The following is a 12,589-nucleotide window of genomic DNA, read 5'->3' on the forward strand; positions in this document are numbered from 1 at the left end:
GGGATGCATCGGTCACCACTGTAAACTCTGGTTGAGGAAGGAAGGGAGAGAGATCTGCCGTCGACTCAATCCTGGTGCGTTAGCCACCACTACAACTGGTGTGCAGTGCCCTCCGAGATCTGGACACAATCGGACAGGTTCCCTGAAGTTTTGCCCACTGGAACTTCAGGTCCCACTGCAGAGCCCACATATGCCATCTGGCATGGTCCACCAGTAGGATGCAGGAGGCCATCAGACCCAGTAGCCTGAGGGTCATCCTGACCGAAACCAGGGATAGAGGCTGAAAGATCGGAATCATAGCCCGACTATCCAGGACCCGAAACTGCGTTGTGTCCAGAACCGCCCAGATGAAGAGGAACTTCTGAGAGGGAGTCAGGTGTGACTTCGGCATGTTGATGGAAAACTCCAGCAAATGCAGGAAGTCGGCCGTAGTCTGGAGGTGGGAGGCGACAGCCTGGGGCGAGCCCGCCTTTAATAGCCAGTCGTCGAGATAGGGGAAGACTTGAACCGCTGATCTACGCAGATGAGCTGCGACCACAGCCATGACTTTCGTGAACACTCGAGGGGCGCTGGTAAGGCCAAAGGGGAGCACTGTAAACTGAAAGTGCTCGTGGCCTACCGTAAACCGCAGGTAACACCGGCAGGGCGGGGATATGAAAGTAAGCGTCCTGCAAGTCCAATGCTATCATCCAGTCTCCAGGGTCGAGGGCAGACAGGACCTGAGCAAGCGTCAATATTTTTTACTTCTCCATCCAGAGGAAGCGGTTGACGTTCCTGAGATCCAAGATAGGATGGAGGCCTTTGTCCTTCTTGGGCACCAGAAAGTAGTGGGAATAACAACCACAACCTACTTCTGGGGCAGGAACGCGCTCAATGGCTCCCTTGGCCAAGAGTGCCGAAACTTCCTGTTGGAGAAGGGCTAGATGATCCTCTGATATGCGATGGTACTAAGGTGGCATGGATGGAGGGGTAGTCTCGATGGGGCGAGAGCAGGTCCTTCAGACTATTTGCAAAACCCACCTGTCCGACGTGATGATGCGCCAGTGGGGGAAGTGCTGGCAAATCCTGCCGCCCACTGGCGTTTGGTGGCCCTGAAAGGTCGGGCTAGGAGAGTTTGGAGGGTGCTGCAGAGGGGGCTGTGGTGGACTGGCCCACCCACTGGCCCCCAGAATCACGACGCTGGTTCTCACGTCCCCAGCCGCGCAGAGGCTGAACAGCTTGAGCCGGCCTATGGCTCGGGCAGGGCACCCCTTCCGTAGCCACAAAAGGGGCGAAAGACAGACTGCGCAGGGCGGGTGGTGGGGAGGCCCAAGGACCTGGCCGCATCTCAAGAGTCCTTAAAGCGCTCCAGCTCGTTTTCTGTCTTGTCGCCGAAAAGGCGACGGCCATCAAAGGACATGTCAATAAGAGTGGATTGGACTTCCCCCGAAAAGCCAGTCGGCCTCAACCAGGAGTAGCGTTGAAGGGCTACCGACGTGGAAATCTTCCTGCCTAGTGATTCAGCAGTATCCAGCGCACAGCGGATGGCAAACTTTGCTGTCTCTCTCCCTTCGGCAACTGCTCGAGGTAGCACGGCCTGGGCCTACTCTGGGCACTGAGGCAGCACTTGATTAACCGTTTCCCACACAGAGTGGGTGTAATGGCCAAACAGACATGCAGTGTTTACTGACCGCAGTCAAAAGCTGGAAGAAGAAAACATCTTCTTCCCAAGATGGTCCAGCATTTTAGATTACCTATCAGGTGGAGTGGTAGGGAATAAGCCCTTGGAGGTGGAGGCTTGGACCACCAAGCTCTCAGGGCTAGGGTATTGGGAGAGGAAAGTGTGGTCGCCCAGGGCCGGGCGGTGGCCTCGGGCAATCATCCTGTCCACAGGAGCCTCTGTGTTGGGCCTGGACCAGGTGCCCAAAAGGATATCAGTGAGGGCTTCATTAAATAGCAGCAGGAGCTCCGAAGAGCTCGCTGTGAGTTGAAGCACCTCTGTCAGGAGGTTAGTCTTGACTACCACCGTAGGTAGCTCGTGGTGGAGAGACTCGGCCGCCCTACGCAACACCACTGTGTATGACGCTCCCTCCTCCGTAGCCACGGTAGGAGGAGACAACATGCAAAGGTCTGGGGAGGTATGCAGACTACTGGCTTCCCCCAGTTCCTCTCTCCAGTCCTGCTCATACACCAGCTGGTCTGTTGAAGGGTCCCCTGACTCCTCCCAGTCCTCCTCACCCTCCTCTGGCTGCCAAGCTGATCTTAAAGAGCCAGGGCAGAACAGGGGCACAAAAGTACCCGTTGGCGCCGGGTCCGGTCGGGCGACTCCGGTCTGGCTCCGTGTCTACCTCGAGGTAGAGGCCGGCGTCGACGTCGGCTGGGGACACAGCCGACGGAATCGGCATTGGAAGAGGCGTAACAAGGTTTAATGGCGCAGATCCGGATCCAGGCCTGGATCCACGGCTACCCTGCGGCGCCGTTGCCCCAGCCGAGTCCATCGTGTCCGAAGGTGTGCCAACGGAGTCGGCCTGCCCAAAGATGGCGTGCATCGCTTCGTAAAACTGACGAAGCTAGGCAGGGGTTGGTCCCGGGAGGGGGGGGGAAACCCGGTGCCGACCCTTCGGGCTCGGCATGCGGAGCTGCGGGAGGGACACCACCTGCATCCCTCGTCGCGACGGGCGATGGACGGGGAGAAGTCGAAGAGCGATGATGCTTCTTCGACTTCTTCTTGTGCTTCGACTTACCTGACCCGAGTGAGAAGACTTGGACGAAGAATGGTGGTGGCTCCGCGATCTCGGGTGGCGCGGAGCCGAGTGCCAGGCCTCGAGTAGCTTTCGGGACCACTCCCGCAAAATCTTTGGGTTCATGGTCCGGCAGTCGGAGCATGACTTGGGTTAGTGGTCATGCTCCAGGCAGTAGAGGCACACGGGGTGCGGATCCGTCACCGAAATCAGCCGGTTACAGGAACTGCAAGCCTTGAAGCCGGGCATCCCTCGTGCACCAGGAGTCGATGGAATCAAAAAACAATGTCGACAAAAATAGAGAAAAAGTCAGTCAAAAAGTGACTGGGGGTACTGCTCTCTCCGAATCTGCACTTGCTCTCACGAAACAAGAAAGAACTGATGTCAGCTCGCGAGGGCAGCGTCTAAGTAGCTACCGATACATCATCCCGGCGACCAGGACGAATGCGGAGTCCGCCGACGCCACCTTCCGATGTGCAGGGGTACTGCTGACGAAAAACTTTCTGAATCCAGTCTGACGCCTGGGGGTAATTCTAAGGTAAGGAATCTGTCTCTTTCAGATAGTGCCTTATTTTCTACAATCCTTCAAACAGGGATGAGGGCGAGTCGATGAGGAATCTGCAGGTAGATACAGTATCCACCAGAAAGATTTTTTCTGCTGATTGATACTTCAAACTGCAGATTCCTCAGCTGTAAAATAGATCCCCGAGCAGTACCCTACCACAAGGAGAGTTCATGGACAGCGACATCAGAAACTCGGTCAAAACAAATCTAACAAAGTGGCAGGCTCTCTGATCTTCTGAATTCAGGGAGTAATGCTTTGCAAAAATGTATAACGTCGCCTATATAGCGTCTTGCATATTTCTGCAATTGGGACTCCTCTTGCAAGAGCAGAAGTGGTGAATTTGGCCATCGTGGAATGGGCCCGGATAACTTCTGGTGGGTTCTTCTTAACCAAAGCGTAGCAGGTTTTGATGCAGGGAATGATACACCTCAAAAGGTTCTTCTTCTGCACAGCTTTACTCTTCTTGGCGCCACAATTCCCCATGAAGAGCAGATCATCCAGTCGTGTAGCCTTGGTGCAGTGCAAGTAGTATTTAACCGCTTGTCTAGAATTCAACCTTTGCAAACACTCCTCCCCTTCATAGTATGGGGTGGGCTACACGGTCTGAAGGGTGATGGATTTACTCAGATATAAGGGAGTTATCACCTTTGGCAGGAAAGCAGCCTTGGTTCTCAACATCAACTTGTCAGGATAAACCGAGGAAAAGGGAGGAGAGGATCTATGAACTTGTAGCTTGCTCAACTGTCTGGCTGAACTGATCACTACCAGAAAAACTATTTTCAAAGTGAAAGTCCTTAAAGGACAACAATGCAGGGGCTCATATGGATTTCCCACCTAAATTATGATCCCACTGATTTGATTTTAAGTTGTATATAGCGCAAATGCCGGGAGGCGTCTTGGCGCTGAAGTAGCAAGGTAGACAGAGAAGACAGTGGTAATTCAATCCTAAAAAGCCATTTTTTGTGTAAAAAAAAAAAAAAAAAGGGTTTGAGGATAAAGATTTGTCAAAACCCTTCAAAAAATGCATTCCAACAGGATTTGAAAAAGGACAGCTGATCTAGCAGAAAAAGTGACAGACAATGCAGTTAGATACTCCTTGACAGTGCCAACCGCACAACCCATCTGAGCAAGGAAAAAAGCAGATTACAGGACTTGTGAAAGCTTAGCTTGTAAGAAGTCTAGAATAAGCTGCCTTAGTCAAAGAGAGAGAAGTCTTCTTTGATTGAAACAAGATGTGTTTCGCTATACCCGGACCTGTACAGTAGGAACTTTAATGCTGTACTACTATATTTACCAATGAAGCATTGGGGCTCGTTGTACTTATAAACAAACGTTTTTGTCTTTCTGACCTTCTTCGCATTATAAGTGCTTATACTCCAAAACTGGACAGACTGAACACTAGTCATTTTTTAACTTGTCGACTACACTTTAATTTCACTTTTAGACATGGGAAAGTGTTTCAAAGCTCTACTCTGTAACCGAAAAATCAAAGCATCTGGCTCATCGCTGTTGCTGTAGGATATCCCATACTATTGAGGGATCCCGAGGATTTACGCTACGATCCTTTCAACTATCTTTCGAGCCTTGAAGAAGTTGTTTTACGGCTAAACACGTGTCGGCTGTCTGCATCAACAACATTCACTACGTGTCAACACAATCAAAATCTTTTTGTTTTCTTGCTTGTTTCGTACTTTGTATGACTACTGTTTTCATTAGACACAGAATGATGTTATGTTTATTATTAAAATAACTGACAACAAGGTCAGCAGTGAAACTTAATAGTGGCTGTGCTCTGTAATTAACTAATTGTTGGTGTGTATGGGGAAAAGTTTTTTTTCCATACAAGATAACACTGGGTGATGCCCACAACACAAGGGGGTCTAGGGGCCTTTGAGGCTTACTTCCTAGCAGCGCAGCTTCAGTGTCTGTCCCATTGGACAGCAGAGCGCCACAAAGAGGAGACATTCTCGAACGACGGCCGGATACCTCTCCCAGCCATCCGGAGATTACGGATGCCAGGTACCAAGACTACGCGTACACACCCCCTACAGGTATCGATAGCCCGCAAATGCATGATGCGCATACACCGCACGTCAAGGGGTCATCCCCTCTACTCCCCGCTGCTCCCATTGGTAGGATTCCCTCAACGGGAGAACTATTACACCTCCAGCACCCTCTGTATATGGACTGAGCACGAGGTGACAGAGGTAGAGTCCCTCTTCGGGGATGGGCAGCTGAAAACATATGCTCGAATGAGGGAAGACTATGATCTCCCCCCGGGGCATTTCCTGGTACATAGATAATTAGTAGATAGTGCTCGACACTGCTGGGACCTCACTGAGGAAGAGCCACCAACACTCCCGGTGCTGCACACAATTCTGCGTATGGGCATGGGGAGACACTTAGTCACTTGGCACTACAAAGCGATCCGGGAACTGATCACGGCCCCTCTACAAGCCCTACGGCAGAAATGGGAGGATGAGGTAGGACGGGTGCTCCACGACAGAGTGGGAAAAGGCACTAGAGTACCCAAAAAAGGTTTCAAGGAACGCACGTTTCAAAAACATTCAATTCAATATTTTACACCGTGCATACTTACACCTCACCGGTTTCACCGATTTTACCCCGATACACATTTTGCATACCCCAGATGCCAAACACCCGAGGCGAGCTTAAAACACATGTTCTGGGACTGTGCCACAATCCAACCGTATTGGGGTAGGGTACATCGGACTCTGAGGGCGACAGTCAACCTCATGAATATTTCTACGTGGGAGGCGTGCACTCTGGGGGTCTTCCGCAGGCGAAAGACAGAAAAGGTGCAATGCAGGTTTGCATCCATGGCTCTGCTCCTGGCGAAACGAGGAATAGCCATGCACTGGAAGGTCCCGGCAGGCCCCCCTGAGGCAGCCTGGATAGGCGCCATTAAAAAGTGGAGGGCAGCAGAGGAAGAAACACTGAGCGACGAGGAGGTGAAAGGGATACGTAAACATCCCATCTCCATGGAATGGGCACAACTCCTGTTCCAGTTTGCACAATAGACAACACTAGATGACTCACTAGATAGCGCAAGCAAACACCAACACGTAACAACCATGTGATATGAAGGGCCGACCGTGTACTAGGGCCCCACCAGACTAGCACCCCGGTCCATGATGGGAGACGCACCCCCCTTCGGGCCTCTCTCTACCCTCGCTACTGACACCACAGCTCCTTAATGGACAAACCAGAATCGGCCACAAAATAGACAACTACCACAATACAATCAGTAGGCTTCCCGACCCCCCCGTCCCCTCCACTTCCCCCCTTAGTTAGCTGTTCTACGTCCCCCCCCCCGCCCCCGACTCCCACGGAGTCGGCTTATCTGTATTGGGAACACAATCATGGAAAATATAAAAGAAGGTGTACGGGGATAGAGCGGAGGACTGAATATCAACCCACGACTCGTGGAAACCCACATATGCAGGCACCAGACAACCTACCATTGCCCGTAATAGTCCACCAGAAGTGTAATTTCCATTTCATTTTGCTGTTTCTTACCCGCGATGTACGTTATATGATGGGATGGTTGTTCCATGATGCACTGATACCATCCGACTACCTGCATACACCTGTCATCATGAATTAATAAAGATGTGTAACGATGTACCATGAAAAGTAAAACTCCCAATAAAGAAATTTAAACAAAAAAAGAAAACTGTGGGTGAGTGGCACAGTGTTGTACATTGAGCACAGATTGTTACACCTGGACTTTTGGTAAACAGTACGGAGGTGCTGGCTGGTGCTTTTTTCTACCACTGTCATTCATGTGGTAATTGTTATGAATATCAACTTGATGGGTAAAAGACGTAAAAGGTGGATCAACCAAGATGGCCTGAAGTTCTCTGACCTTATGGGCTGAGGTCATTTCCACCAAGAAGACCGTTTTTCAGAGTGAGAGACTGAACTGCGCAACAGTGCTTTGGCATGAAAGGGGATACTATTTGAGAAACCAACAAAGGAAACATATCCAACTGAGAAATAAAATAAAATGCGTAGGAGAAAACAAGTAAGGTAAATCTTTCAGAAAATATGCCACTAGTGGTGACTTAAACAGAGAAGGCAGGCTAGGGAGACACACAAAGGCAGACACGGCAGTCAATAATCCTTTACAATAGCAACTACCAGGCCCTTCTGGCAGGAGAAAGTGTGAAATGGAGTAGGTTGCAAAAGAGGGAGTGAAAGTGGTTTGGACACACTGACTCACACCACAATCTTATTCTGGGGGCCTGCAAAAAAAATCCTTATTGAGATTTTCCTGGTAGCCAAGATGATGTCTGCAACCATAGGTGGTGATTAGAAGGCAATAACTACAAGGCCTTTGTTTGCACTGCTAGATCTCCACTTGTGCAGCAACAGTGTTTGGGGATTGGGATAAAAGACCTGGCCACCCGGCTGGGCAAGGAAGAAGTCATTAAGTGGTGAGTGTACCAAATTCTCCTCGTCCTGCCTGGGGTAATGAAAATCAGCTGCGCTCAATCCTTCTCCACTTTCTGCAGGAAGCTCAACAGAAACATGATCAGGGAGATTGGGGGAATGCATAAAGCGTCGCTCCATGATCAAATTAAACACACAAATGGTGATGCGAGGAATGCTTGCAAATAGTGTAACAAATGGCAATCGCTTGGAGTAGCATCCTAAGCCATTGTTTTGTTACCAAATTAACCAGAAGACATCCCCACAGGATAACTCACGGGGAAAGTCTATTGTGCAACATAGAAGACACTTCCTTTTCCGGACTATGGCAAAGACATTAACACATGGATAGCCCGATGTGGAGAGTATAAGTTCTGTCACTCCTGGGCCTCTATGAAGAGGTCATTCAGAGCATCTGCCGAACGATGAGGGTTATGCCGCTCCTGGGAAAATGTTCCGTTGCTGGACCAACCGCCACAGCCAAACAGCTTCTCAACACAAGATCAATGACCTCATACTATACTGTAAGCTAATGTAGCGGACAGTGGTGGTGTTAGACAAAACCTGAATGGTGCTCCCTGAAATGGAAAGGAAGGAAGTCCTCATGGCAATACCAGCTGCTCACAGCTTCAAAAAAGTAATGAGCAGCCACTCCTACGACATGAACTACATGCACTGTGATGTTGCCCAGATAAGCCCTTCAGCCCCACCAAAGAGGCCTCTATAGCAATGGCAGCCTGTAATGGCCAAGGACTGATGGTGGAACCACAAGATTGAAGGGACACATCCACCAGTATAGATCCAGGGGGTTAGAATCATTGATCTGCACACAAGCCATGAAACTCACCTGATATAAGAGTCATTATTTACTTAGCTACCCTTCAAGGGCCCTCACTCGCCATCTAGCATGTGGCACCAAAAGAATGAGACCATCAGACCAACCAGGTACAGGTCTTGCAGAAGTGAACTTGGCCACAAGCCAGCTATCAGAGTATGGGAATTCATGAGCTCTTGACTAACACAGTGACGTCGGCACTATGGCCAGCATGCTGGTGAAAACGTGAGGTGAAGCCTTTAGTCCAAACTGCAGAACCACTAATTGATGCGAAGACCCCATAGTGAACTTCCCAAGGGGCTGCAGAGTCAGACATTAATATGCACTCTGGAGATTCAGGGTCACCAGTGGAACAGTGAAAATGATCTGTTATTCAGCGTCTCAAAGATCTTCATCTATTGTGGGGACCCCAGAACAAACAAATTAACTACTCTCTTGAGATATCACAGGAATATACAACATCTTATGAGACAGACTGCTATAAAGAGACAAGTGTTTTCAGTTGCTATTAGATTCAATTGCTGTACCTTCTAAAAATAAAGGAATTAAAAATATAGGAAGCCCATATTTAACAAATCTACTTTGCAACCACATGCATAAAAGTAAAAAAAAAAAATATATATATATATATGTCTAAATAAATATCAGAAAAAAACACACTTAAAACTTTAATTTCTTATCATCTCGGGTGAAAAAGTTAATTTTACCTTTGCCATCACATAAACAGCACACATCAGCAGCTGGTCTAAATGTCTGTCTTTCATCATATCAGTGCAGTGCACGAGAGAAAATTCAAAACATGTCCAAATTTTCTTCATTAATTCTTCAGCAACATCCAGCTTCATGCACAGATCTCGCAGACGAACGCTTGCTAAGTGATAAACCTGTTACAGCAGAAGATATAAAATGAAAGTATATGTGCAACATTTTTAATCATAAATGATAATAGCAAAATGTCAAATTATAATTTACTGCAAAGAAAGGTATTATCTTAGTTTAGCATTACTGGATGGGTGATCTAGGGAATGTCTGTCGAAAGGCACACTCTGCCACAAGGTATGGGCAACATCCTTACGCTTAGCACTGAGTGTAAAAACATGAATTCCTTTATTCACTCTTCCTTCCCACCTCTTGTACTCTCTAATCAGGGCTTTACTGGGAGAATGAGGGTGCAGTGTCAAAGGCAACCGAAAAAGGATGCATGAACAACTATGTTAATGTCCTTGCTGCACCTAGTAGAAAAGGCACCTTTCAGACATCCAGATGCAGAACTCTTTTGATTCTCCGCGTGCATTGCAGTGTATGTCTAAGCACAAGCTGTGGCTCACAAGGCAGGCCACAGGAAGAGGTCAGTAGCCGCTGCGGGGGACACATTTTGGTCCTCTCCAGTCCCGCAGTATCCTATCCACAATGCCTGATCACAGCAGCAGCTCAGTTCCTGGGGAGATTGAAAATCGGAATCTCAGACAGGAACCGCAAGACAAAGTAGCTGTCTTTAAACCCAGCCAGCCTTAACCCATCCTCCAAACCTAACCACCTTGTGTATAACACCTCCGTGTTCGGTCACTGACTTTGCATGTCTTTTAATCTATGTAAACAACTGTATGTGACCTTTCTCTTCTCCCAAAAATGTGTGATCCCCCAAACAATACAACTGTGTGATTATTTCACTTCTATGATTGTGCCTGATCTCTGTTGGGGCTTTGTAGAGTGGTAAAACCCTCGCCAATACAATCATTTTTCTAGCCCGATTTTTTATTTTCCTCATGTGTATAATTTAAGAAAACACTGGAGGTGCTCTATCTTTCGGCATGAGACATAAAACACCGTGGGATGTACACACCAAGTTTTCCTTCAATAAAATCTTATGACTCGACCCTTCAGATGCTCGGGCACATGGGAACACTTTTGGTCCATTTCTCCTAGGGGCCAAAAGGCTCGGTGCAGAGGTGTCTTTTGTCATGGGATCTGGTGGTGGAGTCTCTAGCGGCTGGAGGGGGCCTGCAGAAAGAGGCTGCAGATGGCGACTGGAAGCCCAGTCTGGGCAAACCCAAGGATGGGCTTAACTCTTTTGGATCTGGGAACCCCGTTGGCTGCATCACCTCCCTGGGACTTGGACACTGGGGCGTGGGTGCATAGATGCTTTGAGGCGTTGGGTGACAGCGGTCGCAGACTCACTCTTTGTCTTTGGTTTCTGCAGAGGAAGGCAAAAAAGACAGCTGAGCCACTCTTGATGTGGGCCTCACTATCCCTGAAGTCCCTGGATGTTCAGGTGGGTCTTCCTCGGTGTTAGTGTCTGGCCTGGACACAACAAGCTGTGGCTGCTGCAAGGGGTCTGGTAGCCCAGGAATTGGTTTTGTGCAGCTCCGGTTGGTCCTGGAGTCCCCACACTTGGAGGGAGGATGGATCTGACCCGTGGAAGCACTGCTACCTCTTCATGGGCAGCTGCAGCATCGGTAGTCCCCGTAGGTGGCAAGTCAGTGTATCGGATCTTGCTTCTTTGATGCCTGTGGCTGCAGGGGAGTAGCTCCTCTACTGCAAGACAGTTCCTTTGGCAATTTGCAAAGCAATGGCAGCACTCCGGGTTTCTTGAGGTCTGCACAGAGGCAAGATGAAGCAGTTACTCCAGGAGGGCTCTTGACCACTTTCTTTTGATCTGTAGATATTGGAAGTCCTGTTATCAGGGGGTCCCCTAAATACTCAAATTAGGGGCATTAAGGGGAGTGTGGGGTAGTAGCCAATAGGCTACTTACCCCCGGGGTCACTACAGCTCCTAGATGACCACTTATTTTGGGAAGTGGGCATCAGCCTGTCCCAGAATTCCTTATTCTACCACACACAAGGTGGTGAAATTGCACAAGTTATATTCATTTCAAGATCGTCACCCTAGAGGTGTGTCCAGCCTGGCAGTGCAACACACCTCCTGCATAGCTAATTTTCCCACCTGTCGTGTTGCCAAATGGGCCGGGGTGGCATTCCCCTGTCTGGGGAAGCCTTGGGTCGCATAGCGAAGGTGGCAGAGGCCTTTGAAGACTACTGCCTTGTTATACTGATTTACCAGCCTTCCTGGGGGAGGAGGTGATAACACCTCTCCCCGGAATAGGCATTATTTCTGTCCTCTGAGAGCAAAACTCTTACCTCCTAGGGGGTAGGAAACGTGTCTGTGGTGGCAGGCTGAACTGAACTAGTTAGCAGGCACATTAGAGGGCTGGTAGGTTTCAGGGGGTACCTCTAGGGTACCTTCTGGGAGCATGTATTAATAAATCCATCACTGGAATCAGTGTGGGTTTATTGATACAATGTGTTTGATACCAAACACCATAGGTTTAAGTGAAGCCATTATGCAGCTGGGAAACTCCTTTTGACCAGTGCCCACTACATACCTTAAGATGGCTTCCTTACTCACTTGCAATATCTAGTAATAGAACTAGACATCACAGGGGAATATCTGCTCATGTAGCTAAGTCCTCACATAAAATATAATGCACCCTGCTTTAGGGTGCAAAGGGTGACTCACTATTGTAGACGCAGTGACTTTGTGTTTTGGCATGACACACAGGAGTGTGTCATGTCATGTTGTTAGTCATGGTATGCATCATGTCACGCATGAATTTGTACGTATGTCCCTTAGGGTGGCATAAGAGATCCTGCAGCCCTAAGGGACCCTCTTTAACACCCATGCCCTCATTACATGGGGTACCATTTACTAGAAACTTACAGGAGTGCTAAAGTCCTTAGCCAATTGTATCACAGTTAGACTTTACCTTGTTTTAGGGAAGCAGCCCTGGTACTGAGGTCTGGTTAGCAGGCCTCAGTGGACTGTCAGAGTCGAAAATCAGAATCTAGAAGCTAAAAAGCGAGGGGATAACGAAACAAAATCTCAGTTTCCTATAACTATATTGCAGTGCCGGTTTGTATTTCTTGAGAAAATGTGGGGTAGCGGGTTTTAATGCATCTTGTGTGAAGAATTTCTCCTCTGCAAGTACTGTGAACCATGGGAACAGTGGAAGAACA

General features: G+C 48.7%; 1 protein-coding gene across 2 annotated transcripts in view; it reads right to left on the reverse strand.

Annotated features, from left to right (window-relative positions):
* RBL2 (RB transcriptional corepressor like 2) overlaps positions 1 to 12,589 on the reverse strand; it is a 722,629-nt gene that overhangs the window by 232,867 nt on the left and 477,173 nt on the right. For both annotated transcript variants that reach the window (XM_085638866.1, XM_085638867.1), the window contains exon 17: positions 9,283 to 9,459. In XM_085638866.1, the coding sequence (XP_085494992.1) occupies positions 9,283 to 9,459 (177 nt within the window). The remainder of the gene's footprint in view (positions 1 to 9,282; positions 9,460 to 12,589) is intronic.

The sequence above is a fragment of the Triturus cristatus genome, chromosome 12 (assembly GCF_964204655.1).
Source record: "Triturus cristatus chromosome 12, aTriCri1.1, whole genome shotgun sequence".
In the NCBI taxonomy this organism is placed as follows: domain Eukaryota; kingdom Metazoa; phylum Chordata; class Amphibia; order Caudata; family Salamandridae; genus Triturus; species Triturus cristatus.